Consider the following 22,538-nt stretch of genomic DNA (forward strand, 5'->3'; position numbering starts at 1 on the left):
TAGTAGGCCTTACTAGGCATTTAATAAATTAAAAATAATAATAATGAAGCCACTGGAACTTATTTTTTTAAATAATAAAAAACAAATATATGGCAGGTTCTTTACTAACCCATGTTACAATCCTTAGCTGGCATAGGAAGAAGTCAAATAAAGGTTACAGGATGCTTAGACTTCTCTGTTTCTATTCATAAAAAGTTTACCTGTAAGCGCAAATGAACTTGGGCAAGTTATAAACTTCCCCAGCTATAAAGGAATAATGTTCGGCAGGCTAAAGAACAATTAGACACAAAAAATCAATTTCATGTCTATATGCTAGTAATAAACGATTTGAAAATGACACCAGAGTAACAAAAAATATCAAATATCTAGGGAAAAATCTAATAAAACGTATATAAGACCTCTCCACAGAAAATGACAAAATACTCTTGAGAAAAATTTAAAAAAGAGATTAAAATAAATGGAGGGATATAGCATGCTCAAGAATTGAAAGACTCAATATTATAAAGGTTCTCCTCAAACTGATTTAGAGGTAATGCAATCCCAATCAAAATTCCAACACTTTAAGTATCTGTGAAAACTGACTAGCTAATTCTAAAATGTATATAGATATGAAAAGGATCAAGAAGAACCAAGACAATCTTTAATAAGAACTAAGTTGGAGGAATTTCAACTCAAAGTATCAAGTAATAAAACTGAAAAGGGGAAAGAAAATAAAAGCAATGCTTACCTTTAGAAAGTGCAAGTGAATGATAGTAGCCACAAGCAACCTGTACTATCTGGATATCCGACAAACTTTTAATATTTCTAGAAAGTAAGTAGAGAGATCAGGATCAGTTAATTCCATTTAACAAATGGATCCTGAATGCTATTTATTTATGTGATTTATTGACCACCTACTATGTGCAAGTAGTCTCCTTACCAGCAGTTCCTTACTAGCATGACCTAGCAGTTCATGATATTTTTTCTCATACAGGCCCAATTTACCAAAAATTTATGCTAAAATCAGTAAACAAAATCTAAATATGAAAAAATTAAGAGATATGATGAGAAAACACTTTGAAAGGACAATATTTAAGCACAGTAAACTATGCTCACAGCTCAGTGCTTTTATTTTTTTAATTAATTAATTTATTTATCAATTTATTTTTATTCTTGGCTGCACTGGGTCTTCGTTGCTACATGTGGGCTTTCTCTAGTTGCGGCGAGCAGCGGCCTTTCTTCGTTGCAGTGTGCGGGCTTCTCGTTGTGGTGGCTTCTATTGTTGCGGAGCATGGGCTTTAGGCACGCAGACTTCAGTAGTTGTGGCACGTGGGCTCAGTAGTTATGGCTCATGGGCTCTAGAGCGCAGGCTCAGTAGTTGTAGTGCATGGGCTTATTTGTTCTGCGGCATGTGGGATCTTCCCAGACCAGGGCTCAAATCCATGTCCCCTGCATTGGCAGGTGGATTCTTAACCACTGTGCCACCAGGGAAGCCCCTCAGTGCTTTTATGATGCAGATATTACCATCAAAATGTGAAAAATCTTTAGCTTAAAGTATGAAACTTGGCAATATATTTGTAAAACAAATGTACATGATCCAATCTGTCGAAAATTGGTGTTTGGCCTAGTTTATTATATGTTCTCCTCTGTCAGGTTCCTTAAGAACCAACAAGGATTCCTATCATGTGGTGCTACCAATTCACAAATCATGAAACCTATTCCTTTTGGACTATCCTTTTGCTTTGCATCTAAATCAGTGATATTAAATTTAATTCTTTACTAGAGAAATTTAATCAATTCATATGTATTATGATCAGTGATGTGTTCAGTCATATTTCTGCCATCTCATGTTTCTTACTTATATTTTTTATAGTTTCTTTTTTCCCCCGATTTCTGATTTTTCCTTAACTGCAATGTAATTCTAAAGGATTTAAAACATTACAAAAATCAAGAAACTATGTGCATCAACCATCCCAGGTTTTCTTTATGTAGCTCCCCTTCACTTGCTCATTCTGTTTTTCCTGAATGAATGTTTTTAAGAAAAAAAGGGGTGTGGAAATATGTTATGTTTCTTATTTCCCTTTACCTGATACTGCCACCTGACCTAATTCTGCCATATGAGTCCAGAGCAAGTTCTGACCAGAGTGTCAATACCCATGATTTTCGGGAGGCAGCTTCAGCAAACCAAATTTTGAGTGGGAAAAAAGAGAGTTACTCTAATTCCATATTGTTGTATTAAAAATAATTTTATTTAGTGGATTTATGTCCTACAAAGCTTGAGAGTTGTACTGCTACATTTAGCAGAATCCAACAAGTTAACAGGGTCCAATGTACCTTCAGATTTTCAAATATAGCAAAAGGTCTTTTTTTTTTTTTTTTTGCAGTTAGCAAAATCAAACACTGGCTATGCAAAAACAGGAATAAAAAATACACGGATACATACAACTGTGCTGAAGTTACTAAACATTTACTGTTACTGCTTATGCATATTAGGCATATCATACACTGACTAGTGAACTGTATTAAATATTTTTAAAAACCAATTGCTCCAAATATCAAGTCCAATTTGCATGACTAAGTAAAATCTTTTAAAATTCTACATTCTCATAGCACCCTATGTTTTTTTCCTTCACAGCATTTATGTCTACTAATTACTGGTGTACTTATTCATTTAATTATTACTATTAGTATACTCTGCTAAACAATAAGCTCTGTGAGGATGGACTATTATTATCTTATACCCATGGAATCCCTAGACCTACCATAGTGCCTGGCAAAAAATATTGGGAAAAAAAAAAGTATGTGAAGTATCCACTGTTAGAGGATAAGTAAATATGCAACTTCTTTGAGGCTTTAGTATTAAACTATTCATAAAATTTGCTTCCAAAAGACTTCTAAATTTACACAGCAATTTACAGAAAGTGATTCTCATTACCAAAATATTATCATATGGCTTAGAATATAACATAAACGCTAATTTCTTTAGCCATGTCTGCTACAGAGACAAGTTAAGATATTCTTCTGTGGCATTACTGTTTTAAAGGAAAAAAACCTCTGTTTTTATCTCTATGGAGATTGAAAACACTGAAGATTGTGGGGGGGTGGGGAAGAGGAGAGGATATGCTTTCTTGTTTTGTTTTGTTTTAAGCTTTCAGGAATTTTAATAAGAAACAAAAATACTTGTGAATAGTATAACAACTTTACAACATTCCATTTTTCCTAAAGAGACAAATTAGAAAATTCTTAATGCAACAAAATTTTATAGAATTCATCAAAAATAATCCCTAATGAGTAAAAAAGATAATGTAAATGTTTTCTGGTTTTCAATTTTTAAAAGGATTCAAATGCAGTTAACAGGAAAGTAAAATAAGCCAGAATAAATTTTGTAAATAAAAAATATATATACACACATACATGAAGATTCCCAATTAATCAGAACTATGAAAAGAAAATCAGAATTCAGATGTCCAGGGGAAACATTTTATAACTGCTTATAAATTTAAAATAACTCCCTAAAGTTTAGAGTTCTTGTCAAACATTTTTAAATGGCTATGACATTTAAAATTATTCATTGTAAAGAAAAGAATAATTTCGCCCTCCTGACCACACTTGCTGCTCCTCATGTGGTCTGTATGATGTGATGTGGCCTCTTCTGTCAGGAAATAGGCTTGAACAGTGTTAGCAACATAATGGGCTCAATCAAAACTTGCAATGATCTGGATGACTTTTCTGCAAATTACTGCCATGACTTCTTGGATGTAGAAATGGCCTGGTGTATTTGCCATTTGCCTTTGAATGTGTGGAATCAAGTGATTTCAGCTCCTTGGAAGAAGCTGTTTTACAGAAACCAGACCCCAACCAGACAGAGAATGATGACCATGAGCACGTAGCCCCCAGATTGGCTGGAGCCTGAAGACTGATAACGTGATCAATCTCTGTGACCTCACCTGGTTACCTCGCCACACACCAATCAGAAGATTGCATGAAATGATCACATTCCCCATGACCCTCATCCTCACTTTGTCTTTAAAAACCCATCCCTAAAAACCATTAGGAAGTTTGGGTCTTTTGAGCATCAGCTGCCCATTCTCCTTGCTTGTCACCTTGCAATAAATGCTACACTTTCCTTCACCAGAAAAAAAAAAAAAAAAGAAAAGAATAATTTCTTTACTGAATTTTGAAACGTTTGAAATTTGTAAGAAAACGTTAATAAACTTGGAAATAAGATTTATACACCTCTCCCTTAGGAAGTCTTGAAGTCAAAACATATACTGTTGAATATGTGTACTGTTGTGTTGTTACATTTTTCAAACTTAATGCACAGTGGCAATATAGGCAAAAACCAGGCATTTCCAATTGTATGTTAAGGTAAAATTCTTTAACAACTGTTAACAAGGACTAGTGAAAAGTTTATATTATATATAATCAAGAAGTTGAAGCACTAAAGCATTAAATATTTTGCCAATTCCAAACTCATCAAGGTGTATACATTAAGTACAGCTTTTTGTATGCCAATCATACCTCAATAAAGTGGTTTTAAAAATATATTTTGCCAGTAAAACATAATCAACAATTTTCTATTTTTCAATTAAGCCACAACTTTCTTACTGATTTGAGAGAAGTCTTAGCACCAACTCTTTGATTTTGAAAAATTTAGGCTAACAACTGATCTAGTCTCTACCATTAAAAACTCTTCTAATTTTTTTTTAATTTTCTTTTTAATCTGAAATGTTCTGTACTTTCAGAGGCTAATATTAGGCAGAAATTGTAATAAACTTCTTTTTTTTGGCGGCGGGGGGGGGCGAGCAGTGCCACATAGCTTGCAGGATCTTAGTTCCCCGACCAGGATCAAACCCGGGCCATGGTAGTGAAAGCACCAACTCCTAACCACTGGACTGTCAGGGAATTCCCTGTAATATACTTTTAAAAGTTCAATCAAGAAAATAAATTTTATTTTTGACCAAGGCGACAATTCAAACATGTTTAGTTAGTTCCTGTAGCCCAGAAATTGCTGTTCTCACAAGAATCATCATATTATACCATCCTGTCATAATTTTTTCTTACAAAGTCGAAAAAAACAGAACTTTAAAAAATAAACTACAACCTCATTGCCAACAATTGTTTTTCTATTTACATTAAAAGACAGTAAAATCAGATTAACTTTTTTTAAAATAAAGGTGTAACATATATCCTACATATAAAAAGAAATGACTAGCCAGAAATACAGGTCCACAGAGACCACTGATATTGAATAATTTGTCTTTCCCCAAGAAATAATGATTTCAAAACAAAACAAAATCAGAAGTAGGAAAAGATTACCAAAGAGTAAGAGTTTCAAATATAATCTATTTATTATTAATTTTACATTCATCTTTAAAATTAAAGTGTTGCTTAATTTACATACTCTCATCTATTAACATAAAAATGGGTTTTGTTCTCAAGAAAATACAGCCTAATGTGAATATTCACTTTTCTGATCATTCTTATGAAAATTATAAACACTAATTTTAAAAAATCTATTCACATATGTCTGAGTTTCCTCCTATATTCTACACATTTTATTCAAAGTGTATGTGAAAGTTACAAAGCTGGCTGACAACTCTAAGCACCTAGAAAAAGCCTTGCATCTAAAAAATGATTTGGTGCTGAGATTTAAAAAGAAAAAAAAAAAAAAATCAATGGTGGTCTTTCATAAAAATATATTTCTACTGAAATACTAAATTTCCCTTTAAGACATGAAAGTATCAGTAAAAATTATATATATACGTCACAACAAATCAGATTAGTCCATGAAAAACTGAAAAGACTGAACAGGAAAGATGCCTTAATACACAGCTGAAAATTAATATAGATGTTCAGCAAATACACAAACGGAGAAGTTTAAACCAAAGGACTCAAGATCTTACAGGTCCCCATCCAGGTTCATAAAGAGTAAAGTCACAGATACAGAATTATTGGGCAACCTTCAAATAAATCGTTATATAATAAACTCTTCTCCTTATAATTACCTTTCTCTCCATTTACTAATCATCTATGGATTACTGACTGAAATCTCTCATATCAGAACTGAACAGCAAAAAAAAAAAAAAACAAAAAAGTATGAGAATTAAGTGGAGTAAAAATAAGAGAAACTAGACAGCCTTGCTGTGAATCATGGTTTTGAAAATACTGACTTAGAAAATCTAACATGTCTCTCTTCAATCCTAAAAACACAAAGTTCTTAAAAACCTTAAATAAAAAATCCCATTCTACAACAATTACTTGTGGAAGGAAATAAAATCAGTAGACAATATGACAAATGTGAGATCACTCTGTTCCTATGAATGCTTTGTATTTTGTAGCCAACAGCCATTTGGCTGCAAATTAACATTTTCTGAAAGAAATCAAAACTGAAATGACTAAAAAAATTCAATTTACTTAGCTTAAAGAAAAAAATTTCTCTCCCAACAGCACCATCATTAAAAGGCACTAAAAGCATAATGGGAAGTGTGTTATTTAATTGCTACTGCAGAAGAAACAAAGGGGAAGAAATTTGTTTGGGGAGTTTTGTGCAATTTGGTTACAAGTTCGATAAACAAAACATGTTAATGTGTGTATCCAGAAGTCTCAACAGACAGTTCATTACTAGAACAAACATAAAATGTCAAACTAAAGATGAAAAAAACTTTTACTATGCTAAAACAAATACTTCAAATGTATACTTTAAGTTTTAAAATAGACATACATATATATATGAAGGAAGGTTATGGGCTTTTATTTAAAAAACTCATTTCTAACGATAACAGCTCCTGTTCTGTTTTTTTGTTTTTTGTTTTGTTTTTTTTTTTGCACTGCACAGCTTGTGGGATCTTAGTTACCCGACCAGGGAGTGAACCCAAGCCCGCAGCAGTGAAAGCGTGGAGTCTTAACCACTGGACCACCAGGGAATTCCCTCCTGTTCTGAAATATATTAGTTCCTGTGCTCCATTTTCTTATCCTAGTAGTTACATCTACCTCTTAAACCAAAACAAACATTATCAATGTTAAATTAAAAACAAAATATCTATATGTGTATATTACAAAAATGCTACCTGATACATCTAAAATTAGTGTAATACCTTGGCTCCCTGGAGAGTTCTCTTTTGTCCCTATAACTATTACTAGGGGAAAAAAAGAAAACAAAAAACAAGAGTTTAAGGAGGCAAGAATTTGTATAATTTTAAACACTAAGCATGAGTTAGTGTATTAATTATATGTCTAAAAGAACTGGATACTCTTCTTTAAATCTTTATGTTCATGCTTACAGTTTTTAATATTACAGCAATGGTTATGTCCTATATAAACCTGTAAGACTACAACATTGATGAAGCATTGTTTATTTTTAAATTTTGAAGTAATTCTATGATGAATTAGTGGTTAGCATAAATTAAATTGTGGTCACTGCTATGTAAAAACGTAGAAAGTGACTTATTCTTTCTACACTTTAAGCATGTGGGACTTCTATATTCAATAAAAACAATAAAGACTAAAAAAACAAGAGAAAGAAACATGCAAACAACCAATATATAATAAATATTTCAATGGCTGAGGTACTCAAGATAGTATAATTAATGGTTTAAATTAGTCTTAACCCACTTAAAATTTTTAGTGAGAGAAAATTTATAATAAAGTATGCATTCCCTACCCCTTTTCTTTACAAACATAAATAATTTGGGGAAATATGGAGTATATAAAAAACAGCACTCAATCCAAATTAAAGGCAAGAACCTACCTAGTAAATGCCTTAAGAACTCAAAGGGTAGAAGTAATTCGGTGTCAACTCTTAAATGCCCAGTAGTAAGCAGAATAACTTAGATAGCAAATTTATTATAAAAGATTGTTAAAGACCTCTTGTCGGTCACCTTTGTTACCTGGGTACTCTGATACATTCCTCTGATCCTAGCAGGCCAAGTTGTCCATCAGAATCGAGACCCCAAGCATACACCTGGCCCTTGTCGTTTAGTGCTAATGTATGAGCTTCTCCACATGAAACAGCAACGATATTTTGAGCATCCAGCGCAACAACCTGCTCTACAGAAATCAAGAAGAGAGACATTACATTCTAGTTTTAAACTCCCAACAAGAATAAAACAATAGTCTTCATCTTGTACAAAAAAGCTAAGGAAATGCTGAAATACAGACTAAGTATAACTTCAGTTATTCTCAAAAACAAATATGTTCCATACAAAATTCTCGCTGTGGTAAATACAGAGATATGTCATAGAGCATAATCAACTCAGAATACTAAGTGACTTTAACATTTGGGTAAAGAAATTAAGGGTTTATAAAGATTCTCTCCAAAAAGTGCTCTTCATTCAAAGCCATTACCAATAAAAGAAAGGAGTCCAGCTGAAAGGGAACCATTTAAATAACTCGGCTGTTTTTTAACAATAAAATCGTAACTGACATATACATTACCAAATGGATACTACTATGGAGTGATCCCGAAATTAAGGAAATAATCTGAATTAGCAATTTCTGACAGGAAACAAATTCTTTACAGATCTCATAAATAAAGCATCTACTAGATACACTGAGGAGAGAACTGAAAGGCAATGTGACCATAACAAATAGATATCAGTTTATGGGCTGCTACTTTTAACATCAAAGACATAAAAATTCCACATGTGATTAAAACATGTCCAAGCTTTTAACCAGAAATTAATTTAAAATATTGGCCCTTCATAAGACTGTCAGTAGCCACTGACAAATCAGTAAAGAAAGTGAAATTGCTTCCTTTGTCTCTTTAAGATGTGCATTGTCTATCAGTTTTTTTTACTAGTACACTACAAGTTTTTTTTAAGACTTCATTTAAAATTAAACTTTTTTAAAAAAAATTAACCTTCTTTAGCCTAATAAGAAAGCTATGTCTTCATTAACTGAAAGTCTCTTGTTGCAGAGCTGTTAAAACTGAATCAGGATTTCTTCAGAAGCACATTTTAGATCAATGTACAAATGCAGCTGTTCAATAATAAAGCAGATTACATGAAAGAAGTTTGAATCCCTATGTACAGAGAAATTCAAATTGTATCTGGGTTACTTATTCTGCATTTTGGGGTGGGAGGTCAGCCCTTAGACAGCCTTCAGGAATCTGTATAACTCTAAGGATATGTTATTTTAAGTACTTACCTTAAAGTACTACAAGTTAATAACTTGTAAAGTTGATGAATAGTACATGGACGTTCACTATACTAATCTCTCACTCTTTGTGTATATTTTGTATATATGTTCTTATAAAATTATATTGTAGAAACATATAAAAACAAAACATATATAACACATTGCCTCCCCCCACGAAAAAAAAAAAAGAAAAAGGACTTAAAAGTATGGCATCATTTATTTACATCAAAGCATCCCATAAATCTTAATTATGAAGAAGTAAAATGCACAAAAGATCTGTTACTCTTTCACAGAGGAACCTGAAATGAGTCGATATCTCTCCAAAACTATCCTCAAAGGAAATGTAGTAAAGAGCAGAAATGAAAGGATGACAAGAAGGATGAATAAGACTGGCTGGTTCAACAATAATATATGAAGAGTACTTAAATTAGATAGCAATGGCTGTAAAATCAAAGGCACCAAAAATCCAAGCAACAAAGAAACAATCATGCATACCAAACACTAATATTTATTGTATACCATGTGTGCTCCAAGCACTAGACACATAAAGGTAAATAAAACAGAGTTCTAGTCCTCAAGGAGTTTACAGTCTATAGAAAAACAAGCAAGATAAGGATTGTTATTAAACGCAAAGGTAAAGACATACAAAAGGTACCAGGGCAACATCAGATACTTTTTAAAGCCCTGAAAGATAGTAAGAAGAATTCTGGAAGACAGTGACACTAAGCTGTGTAAGTAAGGAAAGAGGAAGAGATTCCCTGTACCCATGAGAGAAAATTCAAATCATTTCTTCAAATACAGCAGAATAAACTAAAAGCAAAGTGAAAAGACTGATTTAAAAAAAAACAGGAAAAATGTTATTCATGTCAAATAAAGAAATAACCTCCCTAATATTTAAAGACTAACTGGGGCGGGGGTGGGGGAGAGCAGTAATTCAATGAAAAATGGCAAAAGATGTGAACTGATAGTTCACACAAAGAAGAAACAGAAATGGCCCTTAATCCTATGAAAAGATGTTCAACTTCACTGATGAGAGAAATGAAAATTCAAACTACACTGAGAAGCCAATAATACGTTCACTTAGAAAATTCATAAAGCCATACACTTATTTTGCATACTTAATTATAAAAGTTTATCAAAGGAATGAGAAGACAAGGCACTGACTGGGAGAAAATATGTGCAAAAGACACATCTAATAAAGGACTGTTATCCAAAACAAAAAACAAAACAAAAAAAAAAAAACCACCCTCTTAAAACTCAACAATAAGAAGATAAACCCAATTAAAAAACAGTGCAAAAGACGTGAGCCGACACCACACCAAGACATAAAGATGGCAAATAACCATATGAAGGCATGCTGTACATCATATATCAACAGGGAACTGCAAATTTAAATGAGATACCACTATAAACCTATTAAAATGGCTCGCTTCGGCAGCAAATATACTAAAATTGGAACGATACAGAGTAGATTAGCATGGCCCCTGTGCAAGGATGACATGCAAATTCGAGAAGCGTTCCATATTTTTTTCAATAAAAAAGTACCTAAAGTATCCAAAAAAAAAAAAAAATAGCCAAAACCCAAAAAACTGACAATACCAAACACTGGTAAGAATACAGAGCAACAATAACTCTCATTCGTTGCTAATGGGCATGCAAAATGATACAGACACTTTGGAAGACAGTTTGGTAGTTTCTTACAAAACCAACCATACCATTATAAGATCCAGGAATTGTGCTCTTTCGTATTTACTCAAAGGAGTTGAAAACTTATGTCCACAGAAAAACGTGCACACAGATGTTTATAGCATCTTTATTCATAATTGCCAAAACTTGGAAGCAATCAAAATGTCCTTCAGTAAGTGAATGGATAAACTGTGGTATATCCAGACAGTGGAATATTATTCAGCGCTAAAAAGAAATGAGCTCTCAAGCCACAAAAACACATGGAGGAAACTAAAATGTGTATTACTAAGTGAAAGAAGCCAATCTGAAAAGGCTACAAAATGTATGATCCAACCATTTGACATTCTGGAAAAGGCAAAACTTTGGAGACAGTAAAAAGATTAGTGGTTGCTTGGGGTTAGAGGGAGGGAGGGGTGAACAGGCAGAGCAGAGGGGATTTTTAGGGTAGTGAAACTATTCTGTATGATACTATTACTATTCTGTACAATACTAAGTATCATTATGCAGTCATCAAAACCCACTGAATATACAATACAGAGTGAATGCTAATGTAAACTATGGACTCTGGATGACAATGATGTGTCAGTACAGGTTCACTAATGGTAATAAATGTACCACTGTGGTACAGGCTGCAGATAGTGGGGGAGGTTGTATACGTGTAGTATAGAGTGTATGGGAACTCTGTACTTTCTGCTCAACTTTGCTGTGAACTTTAAACTGTTCTTAGAAAGTTTATTAATTTGAAAAAGTGTATTTATAAATACACACCAAGATAACATTTTTCATCTCATAAAAATCCATATGTTTGATAACAATCTGTTGGGGGAAAAGGCACTTTTGTATATTGATAGTGGAAGTACAAAACAGAACCACCTTTATGCAAAAGAATGTGGCAAACCCTAACAAAACATATGCAATTACCTTTTGGATCCAGCAATTCCATACCCTGCAGATACATCTAAGTACTAAAGGGCAGCAGAATATGCCAACCCAAAACATGCCACTTTGGCATAAGGACTGCTTTGAGCTGAAGGCCACTAAGAAGAAAAGCTCTCTGCTCTCCTATGTGCCTAAAGGCAGGACATAAATTTGTTGAAGTGTCTCACCTTCCCTCTCTACGAGGAAGGACAAGAGTTAATCACTGGAGGCAACTCTAGACTTATCAGCTCAGAGACAGCACCAGCAGAAGCTACATAACAAACTTTACTAACTAGCCCTTATCTAAATTCCCCCACATATTTACCTTCCCAAAATTTGCCACCCCAGAAACTCAAAGTCCTTTTCGTCTTGTTACTTCTCTATTTATTGTTCTTTTATTAAGATGCTATATAAACCCATGTTCTACTACCACCTTAAGTTACTCATTACTGAGTGCTCCTGCATGTAAACGCAAGGCAATAAACTTGTTTTGTTATTCTCCCTGTTAATCTGTCCTTCGTCTAGACAAGCCCCAGCTGGAGAACCTAGGAGGGTAGAGTACAAATACATATGTGCGTGTGTGTGAATGTGTGTGTATTTACGTGTTTGCAGTGCTGTATATAATAACAAAAACACTGGAAATATTCCCAGTATCCATCAATAAAGGATTCCATCCACACACTGGGACACTATGCTCTGAAAACATAAATAAAGAGGAAATGCTACATGCTGATATGGAAAGATCTCAAGGGTATATTAGAAAAGTAGGAAAAAAAATCAAGACGTGGAATAATGTACACGATTTGCTATTTTCTGAGTAAGGAAGAGGAAAGAATATGAATACATATTCATATTTGCTTACATTTACACAAAGAAACTTTGAAAAGATAAACAAAAAACTAATAAACATAGCTGCCCATAGGGGATGTGGGTAGAAGGGAAATAGGGTGGTCAAGTGTAAGAGCAAACCTTCTCAATGTGTATTTATATTATTTTGATTTTTGAACCATGTGGATATATTATCTATTCAAAATTAAAATTATTTTTAAAATTAAATAGAACATTAGAGAAAATAGTTAAAGCAATGTATAAAAACCATTGTTTTCACTTTAAAACCGAACTGGGCTCTTTACTTTTTTTTCTACACACTAAAAACTCAAGATAAATAATTTTGGTTCTTTCAGAATTTGAGCCCCATCAAATTACTAAGATACCTATTTTGAGAATGAGTAACTACTGAGAAATATATTATTAAAGAAACATAATAACATATGTCTTGGGACTACTACTTAATACAGGCTTTTCAGACAACAAATATACAAACTGTTAAGTTCTTGTACAATTTTTTTAAACTACTTATTTTTTCCAAATGGCTAATTAAAATGAAAAACCTCAACCGTTTCCCCCCAGTATGCTAGAAAGTTAGGTCAATGTTATATTGAGACATTTCACATCCAGGTCAAATTCTGGATGAATGCTCGAAACAAGGTGGCTTGCAAAAAAGTCAATGATAAGCAAGAAAGAAGGGGGAATAAATGAACCCAGCAAAACAAACCAAAAAATTCACTAGAAAACCTGGCTTAATGATGCCCTGTATGAGAAAGAGAAAAAAACAAAACAAAACAGAATTCATACCAAACCTAACAGCTAGGATTTGTTGAGTGTTTACTATGTACCAGGTATCATGCTAACTCAAAGTTTTAATCACCAAGCTACATTTGCCTTTCAAGGCCAACAAACACAGAAAAGGGAGGGGTAAGAGGAATTAAATTCACTTTAATTTAGGTTGAGTATGGATATATATGGAAAAGGACAGAAAACAAAAGAAAAACTTGTCAAGAAAGCCCATGAAAAAACAATTGAGGGGCTTCCCTGGTGGTGCAGTGGTTAAGAATCCACCTGCCAATGCAGGGGACACAGGTTCGATCCCTGGTCCAGGAAGACCTCACATGCCGCGGGGCAACTAAACCCGTGCACCACAACCACTGAGCCTGCACTCTAGAGCCCGTGAGCCACAATTACTGAGCCCGCGCACCACATCTACTGAGGCCCTACACGGCTAGAGCCCGTGCTCCGCAACAAAGAGAAGCCATCGCAATGAGGCCCGCGCACTGCAACAAAGAGTAGCCCCCCTCTTGCCGCAACTAGAGAAAGCCTGCGCGCAGCAATGAAGACACAATGCAGCCAAAAATAAATAAATTTTTTAAAAAAGAAAAAATTCCTAAAAAAAACCCAAAAACAATTGATTCCTCTGATAAATGGGAGCTACAAGAAGATGTTAGAATTATGAGCGTATGATGCTAAACTTGTTGGAAAAGGTTTAATAACAGCACATGATCCTTACAGTTGACTGTAATTCAGAATAAGGTACTTTTTTAAAAAAATACAAATACGTACAGATAAAAACACGTGGTAAAATGTTAACTGTTGGTCATTGTGCTATTCCTTCTACTTTTCTTTATGCTTCAAAACGTTCACATAAAAAGTTTGAGAAAAGTAACACTGTTCATATCAGTATTTATGGTTCACAATATTTCTCTTCAAGGAAAGAAAAAAGGAACATTTAGTTTGGGGAGGCACAAAAAAGCAAAAACAACTTAAGTGGAGTAGACTGTCTTGAAAAAGGCAGGAAAAAAATACATTTTTCAGAGACAGGAGCAAAAACAGAAAAGATAAAGAACTAGATAGATATAACATATCCATCTTGTAAATACTGACAGCAGATATATTCCAAATACAAATCTAATAAGCCCTAGCTCATCATTACTTCTGGTTCTTCTTACACTTGTACGGCTAAAATGCAATATTTTTGAAAACTGATGGTGCATCGTTTTATTAAGGAGAAAAAGGCCATCTTCTTTGCTCCATAAACACAAAATGTTATCATTTTTAGATTTGTAAAAACCAATTAAAATGTTCAACCTAGGGCTTTCCCTGGTGGCACAGTGGTTGAGAGTCCGCCTGCCGATGCAGGGGACACGGGTTCGTGCCCTGGTCTGGGAAGATCCCACATGCCGCGGAGCGGCTGGGCCCGTGAGCCATGGCCGCTGAGCCTGCACGTCCAGGGCCTGTGCTCCGCAACGGGAGAGGCCACAACAGTAAGAGGCCCGCGTACCGCAAAAAAAAAAAAAAAAAAAAAAAAAAAGATGTTCAACCTAATGACGGTTTTCATTTCTACATCATTTATTTCCTCCAATTACCTTTGTATCCACCTCTGACTTCAGCATTTGTTCACTAACAAACTGCATCAAATAAATTTTGCTGCAGAAACATCATAAAAGAAAGAATACAGTTGCACATCCTTTTAGCAACACAGAATAGATCCAGGTTCTTGTTGTAAAATGTTACATGATAAAATCCTTCCATCTGAATAAGTAACTGAGTAAGAACAACCTATTTCCTTTGGGATCTAACAAATATGTTCACCAATTCCTGAGTTTGTGAAAATTCATGTAGAATATCATCTCCAGACTCATTCTTTAAGAGTTCACTTACATGATCAATTTCACCATATCCATACAGCGGTGTATCTACATTCACCTTCTGATATGTCTCATAATTATGAACATGTTCCTCTGTCAGTTTTCTTCTCTTTGCCATTATGGACAGAAAAAAATTTTTTTTTCATTCTCAACTGTGGTTAATGAAAGGTACAAAGAGAAAAATAAAAACTACAAAAACAGTGACTCCCAACTTCTTTCACACTTCCTTGAAAGATAATGCAAAACTCTGCACAATGTATGAAGAAAAGAATGCTAAATATGATGATTTATTTCACCACCGCACCACCCTTCTAGGAACCCCATCACTGTTCCACTTATAATTTTTAGTCTTTTTATTTTAGTCTAGTTGGGAATACATCAATTCTTGTTATTCACAGTAGTTATATTCCATAAAGTCACCACAAATACCTATTTAGCAAATACCGAATGACTGCCCCTAGGGAAAATACAAGATTAGGTTGCTACAAGCCTCTACATCACAACATTTCATCAACTGATCAATTCATAACCTTGTGTTATGTGCGTTTCCATTTAAAGACATCTTATATTGTTGATTCATTAACACTGAATTCAGAGCCAACAGCACTGTAAACTCATGCCTGAATGGATTTTTTTCTATGACACATCATAGCCTTCTTGTGCTTAGGAACACTAGATAGCACCTCAGCAATATGCTTGGGGGCCATTTTAAACAGTGAAATCACCAACAAAAAGTACAAAAATGCAAAAAGTGTGGCATTAAATATATCACAAAAAGGACATATTATAACAGGAAGGCAAAGCAGTGCTTTGTTGAACCTCAGCTGGGAATCTACACATCGGGAGACTCATGTATTTTGCAGCCCTGCATGTGTGCATGTCCAGGAATGACCATGAAAAGCTCTGTGAGTATTGACTATGACCCAGACTGATCTAGCATCTCTTAAAAGTTGCATCTTATTTGAAATTCTAAAACAGCTATTTGAAGGAAAATATAAACATTATCATTACTCTGTATCCTCTTTCATCTACAGATCTCAAAACCTTGTTGTTATGGGATAAATTGGGTTACCCCCAAATTGATATGCTGAAAGTCCTAATCCCCAGTACCCCAGAATGTGACCTTATTTGAAAAATGGCCATCAAGGATATAATTAGTTAAGATGAGGTCATATGGAGCAGGGCAGGCCCTTAATTTGACTTGTGTCCCAATAAAAGAGGAAACATCGTCACAGACAAGCACACAGAGAATGCATGTGAACGACTGCTTGCAAACCACCAGAAGCTAGGAGAGAGGCCTGGAATGGATCCTTCCTTCATAATCTTTAGAACGAGCCAATGCTGAGGACACCCTGATGTTGGGTTTCTAGCCTCCAGAACTGTGAAACAATACATTTCTGTTACTTAAGCCACCCAGTTTGTGGTACTTTGTTATGGTAGCCCTAGCAAACAAATACACTTAAATAAATATTTTTGGGTTCAAAACATTCCTGTCAAGTTACCCAAGTACTACCATCTTTGTTTTAAAGGTGATCCACAGAAATAAATAACTTATTCTGAATAATTCAATCACAGATAAACTTGATTTTGAAATTTAGAAGTTTCTAGTTCGAATTACATTATTTCCATACCAAACAACTTTTTAAATGGCAAAAAAAATTTACACAAAATTGGCAAAAGACACATTTCTCTAAACAATCTTTAAAATACAAGCTCAAAAAAAAAAAAGCTTTTTAGAGAGCAAGAGCAAGTTGGCAATGCGTATTACAATTCTAAACATGCATGTCCTCTGACCCAGAAACTTTCCTTTTGGGAAACAACGATAACAACAACAGGAAATAACGTGACTTCCAGTAACAGGTAGGTAAATAAATTATGGAATATCCATGTAATAGAAATCGGTGCTTCTATTAAAATGAATGTCTGTACAGTATAACATGAAAAGATAAAAATACATTAAATGAAAAAGAGAACCACAGAACTTTATGTATGTGTGTACAGGATTACATATTTTAATACAGGTATAAAAGATATGAAAATATAAAGGAACAGTAGTAGTCATCTTTAGGATGTAGGGAAAAAGTGGCTTCCACTTTTCAAATCATGTATTTCTGTAACTTTTAAAAAGTTATAAAAATGTACTATTTTGGTAATCAGGGAAAAAAAGAACTTTTTTTTTTTAAGATATAGTAAGTCCCCAAATTATAACTGACCCCAAACCCCACAGGAACAAATGTCCTTTGTTTCTCCAAATCAAAATACTAGGGAAATAACTAACCTGGTCTGATAAATTTTCTTCTCTAGGAAACAGTGGCTAGAGTCAAGTATTATTTATATTTCAAATGTGATACACAATTAAGTTAAATGCTGCTCACAAATATCTATCTTAAGCTTTCTGGAACCAATAAAGCAAGAGAGCTAAACAAGCCAGGATAAGTGATGCGTGAAGATAATTTCTGACACCCAAATGTAAAACTCCAATGAATTTTTCTACAGAAAATGTTACAAAGCTCAGTTAAATATAATTATTGATAGAGTATTACACTTAGGTATAATGTGTTTTAAAGATTGGTTTGAAAACCCATTTATGATACCTAGCAGTATTTCCATGAGCAAAGAAAAATTTAGAGTTTTTAAAAACACAATTCTGGGCTTCCCTGGTGGCGCAGTGGTTGAGAATCTGCCTGCCAATGCATGGGACACGGGTTCGAGTCCTGGTCCGGGAAGATCCCATGTGCTGCGGAGCAACTAAGCCCGTGCGCCACAACTACTGAGCCTGCGCTCTAGAGCCCGTGAGCCACAACCACCGAAGCCCACGCGCCTAGAGCCCGTGCTCCGCAACAAGAGAAGCCACTGCAATGAGAAGCCCGCGCACCCAACGAAGAGTAGCCCCAGCTCGACGCAACTAAAGAAAGCCCGCGTGCAGCAACGAAGACCCAACGCAGCCAAAAATAAATAAATAAATAAATAAAATCTACGTTTAAAAAAAGAAAATCTTAACTCTTAATGTGGTATATAAGCTTAATGAAGTTCTACATGTATGTTTAATTAAAAAAGAAAAAACTTCAACAGTTTGAACAACTGTCAGTGTTTTATACAGAGAACAAAAATCTTTGTTGATATTTTATTCTCAAGTTATCAGTGTCTAAAAAAATATATAGTTATGAATAGCAACAAGCACAGTCATGTTAATAACAATTACAAAACTGGAGGTCAGAAGGAATATACTTTGTGAAAAGCTAATTTTAAGAAGCTCCATTTCAGGGACTTCCCTGGTGGCACAGTGTTAAGCATCTACCTGCCCGTGCAGGTGACACGGGTTCCAGCCCTGGTCCGGGAAGATCCCACATGCCGTGGAGCAACTAAGCCCATGCGCCACAACTACTGAGCCTGCATTCTAGAGCCCGCGTACCACAACTACTGAGCCCGTGTGCCACAACTACTGAAGCCTGCATGCCTAGAGCCCGTGCTCTGCAACAAGAGAAGCCACTGCAATGAGAAGCTCATATACAGCAACTAAGAGAAGCCCCCACTCGAAGCAACTACAGAAAGTCTGCGCGCAGCAACAAAGACCCAACGCAGCCACAAAAAAAAGCAGCTCCATATCAATTACTTAGTAAATGTTTAATTCAGCCAGAATCCTCTGCCTACTATGCCTCACTAGTTGCTGTAAATATAGATTTTCCTCTTCCCTTCTCTCTGAATAACTCAAAACTCCAACTACAGCAATGCAAAGTTCACTTATATCCATCTCTAGAAATTTAATGTTCACAAGATGTTATACTGTGAAATTAAAAAGGTACTGTGTAACTCCATTCTTGTATAAAAATATGTCACATACAGCCCCAATATATATGCAGAGAAAAGACTGGAAAAATAAATACTAAATAGTCAACACTGATTATCTACACGTGTTTTTTTCTTCTTTTATGGTTCTTTAATTAATTGAACAAGTGAATGTGTAGTTGACACATTTTACGATGCTGAATTTTTAAAAGATGAAGACATTAGTCACTTGGGATTAGTGAGTAACACCAATAAATAATTCAGAATGCTTTTTTTTACTTTAAATAATCATATTGCTAATTTTGTGATAGAGATAACAACCAAATGGCTACTTTACTCAAGGCAGGATGTTATTTCCCTATTCCTAAAGTAAAATTATTGTTTACTGACACTTTTTAAAGGATGTCTAATATGATCATATAATGATCATCATAAAATATATTCTAAAAAATTAAGAATTAAGTAAAACTAAAACATAAAATATTTAATGAAAATGCTTATTCTCTAAAATTATTACCAATAATTACCAATAAGAACTTGGAATGGTACAACTCATAGTCATGAAAACATTTTAATAAGTTCTTTGATAAAACCAAAACTTAACATACAGTAACTTACATGTCTTGGTTGACAGCCCATAATAATGTTCATATGGAGATGTAACTAGATTAAAAAATTCTTTATAATGGATATGTTTACAAGCTCATACCCCTTTTATGCATTCTTACCTACATACAGGTATACAGGTAACATAAACAAGACGATTATGTGCCTGGCACTGTGCTAAGCCCTTTGTTTGTTTAATCTCATTTAATCCTCATAAACATCATGAGACAGGTATACCATCATCCCTACTTCACAGATAAAGGCACTAAGATATAAACATTTCCCTACTGATTGAACTGTTGTCCTTTTGTTAATAATACTTAAACAACAAGGTTATGTTTTAATAATCTATTTTCAAAACATACTTAAAACTGTATAAATACTTAGGGCTTTACATTATTTTTTCTTCAGGAGAGTCCTTTCTTTATGGCTAGGAACTGCTGAAATTAACTGCTTTGAAGAGGAAAGGAGAAGTAAAATTGAAATATAAAGACTCCAACATAAATATACTATCAATCAAATAACTGCTTTACTTCAATTTCTTTTTAAGACTAGCAAGAATGAACCCTCAGAATATACTGCCAGAATTTTTGTTCTGTGTTTTCTTACTTTTTTGTATATTTGGCATTCATTCATCACAGAGACAATTAACTATATTCTTACTTTCTATATTCTTGATGCTGACATAGGAATGGTGGGGGGAGGGGATTATAGACACCAGAAGAGTCGGTGCCTCCCAGGACTAGCTAATTCCTAAAGATAACAACTTGCCTACCAACACCTGCCTTTCATATGCAAATTGACCAATCCAGAGTTCATTCCACCAACTATCTCCTTATCTAACTCTCACACACCAAACCCATATCTCCCTTACCTTAAATCATCCCAGGGCCAGGTATCAGGAAACAAGAAACCAACCCTATAGACCAAAGCCTGGAGGAATTAATCAAACTAGCCAATCCTAATCTGTTTATTCTGCCTAGTTTGCCTTTCCCAGGAAAACCTCAATAAGGCTACAACCTTAAAATCTCCCCTGAGCTCTTGTTTTCTGCCTCCTGACTACCCTGGTATCTTCCCCTGCAGCTCTGTGTGGCATGCAGTGACCTCCTCTCTCTGGAACCAGTGAGCATAATGAACTTCCAAGCCTCATTCTCTCTTCCCTTTATGGCCACAATGACTTTACCATACCATATCCAACATATCCAACATGTACATTCTTAGAACAGTTTACAAATTTAAAAATTTAAATTTAAAGGTCAGCTTATCACTTTGGGAGGGGCAGGTTTAAAAGTATGAATAAGCAGAATTTAAGTGTCTATTCCTCAAAATATCAGTACACAAACTATACCTCCTGTTATAGACTGTATGTTTGTGTCACCCCCCCTCCCCCAAATTCATATGCTGAAATTCTAGCCCCCAATGTTATGGTATTAGGAGGTAGGGCTTTAGGGGGTAGGTCATAAGGGTGAAGCCCTCATGATTAGTGCCCTTTCTTAGACAGCTCCCTCACCCTTCTACCATATAAGGACATAATGAAAAGATGGCCATCTAAGAACCAAGAAGCAAGTCCTCACTAGGTAACAAATCTGCTAGCACCTTGATCTTGGATTCCCCAGCCTCAAAAACCGAGAGAAAAAAAAAGAGAGAAATACAGGTTTGTTGTTTAAGCCACCCAGACTATAGTAATTTTGTTGTAGCAGCCTGAATGGACCAAGAAATGTTCTAATTAATACTCTTCAGTAAATAAACTTTTGAAAATAAACGATGACTCTAACTCCTATCATTTATGTGCTTCTCACAAGAACAAAAAAAGGCATCTATGTTTTTTCTGTTATTACTATATCTTTAGTCTAACAGTAAAGGAATTGAATTTATTTTATATCTTGCTCTGATATAACATTACCTCTAAACAAAACAAACATACATTTTTGGGAAATTTTGGTATAATTTTTGAATATGAGCTCCAACAAAGTAACTGAAGACTAAACGTAAGTACTTTCATGGTTAGCACAACGTCTAGGACAAAGTAGACATCCTCTGTTGAATAAATGCCTGAATTTCAGTTGTAAATGAAAAGATACGTATTGTCTACCTCAAGGAACATACAGAAACAGCATATAGCCACTTCAGTGTAAGGCTTACCTAAAATTACATTCTCACACTAACATTAATGGCTTTTTTCTTTTTAGAAAACGTTTATTGAGCACTTACCACATGCTAGGCATTGTTCTTTGCACTTCATGTGATATCTCACTTAATCCCTTACAACCACCCTTGGCATGATTATCCTAATTTTACAGAATCGAATACTTAACACAGAGACTAAGCTATGTGCCCAAGATAACATAGTTAAGAAGTGAAAGAGCCAGGATTTGTATCCAAGCACTCTAATTCCAGAGCCTACCCTTTTATTTTAAAAAAATGAACAGATAATATGTCTACATTTTTTTTTAAAATACATGTAGGGAAAAATCTGTGTCTATCATCCATGTCTTCTACCAGTCTAGTTCTCACCCCTTATCTTACCTCTGCACCAAGAATAAATATATCCATTATTAGTTGGATATATTCTTCCAGGGTTTTTCTTAATATATCTATAAGCGAATACAAATGTATATTTGTCTTTTTTTAATACAAAATACAGCTTTATACACAATGTTCTACACCTTGCTCTTTTTACTTAATTTATCTTAGAGCTCTTTTTATATTAGTATGCAAAAAACTCCTTCATTCTCTTCATAACTATATAGCATTACACTGACTGAATTATTTGACCAGTTCCCAACAGACTGTCATAAGATTGTTTCTAATATTTGCTATTATAAACAATGTTGCAGCAACACTCATTTTGTATATGTACAAACATAGCTATCAAATCAAGGGCTATACTCTTGGACTTCTTGGAGAAAGGGTTTGTGCATTTGTAATTCTGATATATGCTGG

The 22,538-nt window shown here is 34.5% G+C and overlaps 1 protein-coding gene and 1 non-coding gene across 9 annotated transcripts in view; one reads left to right on the top strand and one right to left on the bottom strand.

Moving 5' to 3' along the window:
• HERC4 (HECT and RLD domain containing E3 ubiquitin protein ligase 4) overlaps window positions 1-22,538 on the bottom strand; it is a 137,880-nt gene that overhangs the window by 102,732 nt on the left and 12,610 nt on the right. For all 8 annotated transcript variants that reach the window (XM_029201250.1, XM_029201255.1, XM_029201251.1 and 5 more), the window contains exons 3-4: window positions 7,869-8,028; window positions 728-804 (exon numbers count right to left, since the gene is read on the bottom strand). In XM_029201250.1, coding sequence (XP_029057083.1) covers window positions 728-804; window positions 7,869-8,028 — 237 coding nt within the window. The remainder of the gene's footprint in view (window positions 1-727; window positions 805-7,868; window positions 8,029-22,538) is intronic.
• LOC114883490 lies at window positions 10,544-10,646 on the top strand. The gene has a single exon (XR_003790588.1). It is a non-coding gene; the product is annotated as a U6 spliceosomal RNA (small nuclear RNA).

The sequence above is a fragment of the Monodon monoceros genome, unplaced genomic scaffold (genome assembly GCF_005190385.1).
Source record: "Monodon monoceros isolate NGI ecotype Baffin Bay Population unplaced genomic scaffold, NGI_Narwhal_1 Super_Scaffold_4, whole genome shotgun sequence".
NCBI lineage: Eukaryota > Metazoa > Chordata > Mammalia > Artiodactyla > Monodontidae > Monodon > Monodon monoceros.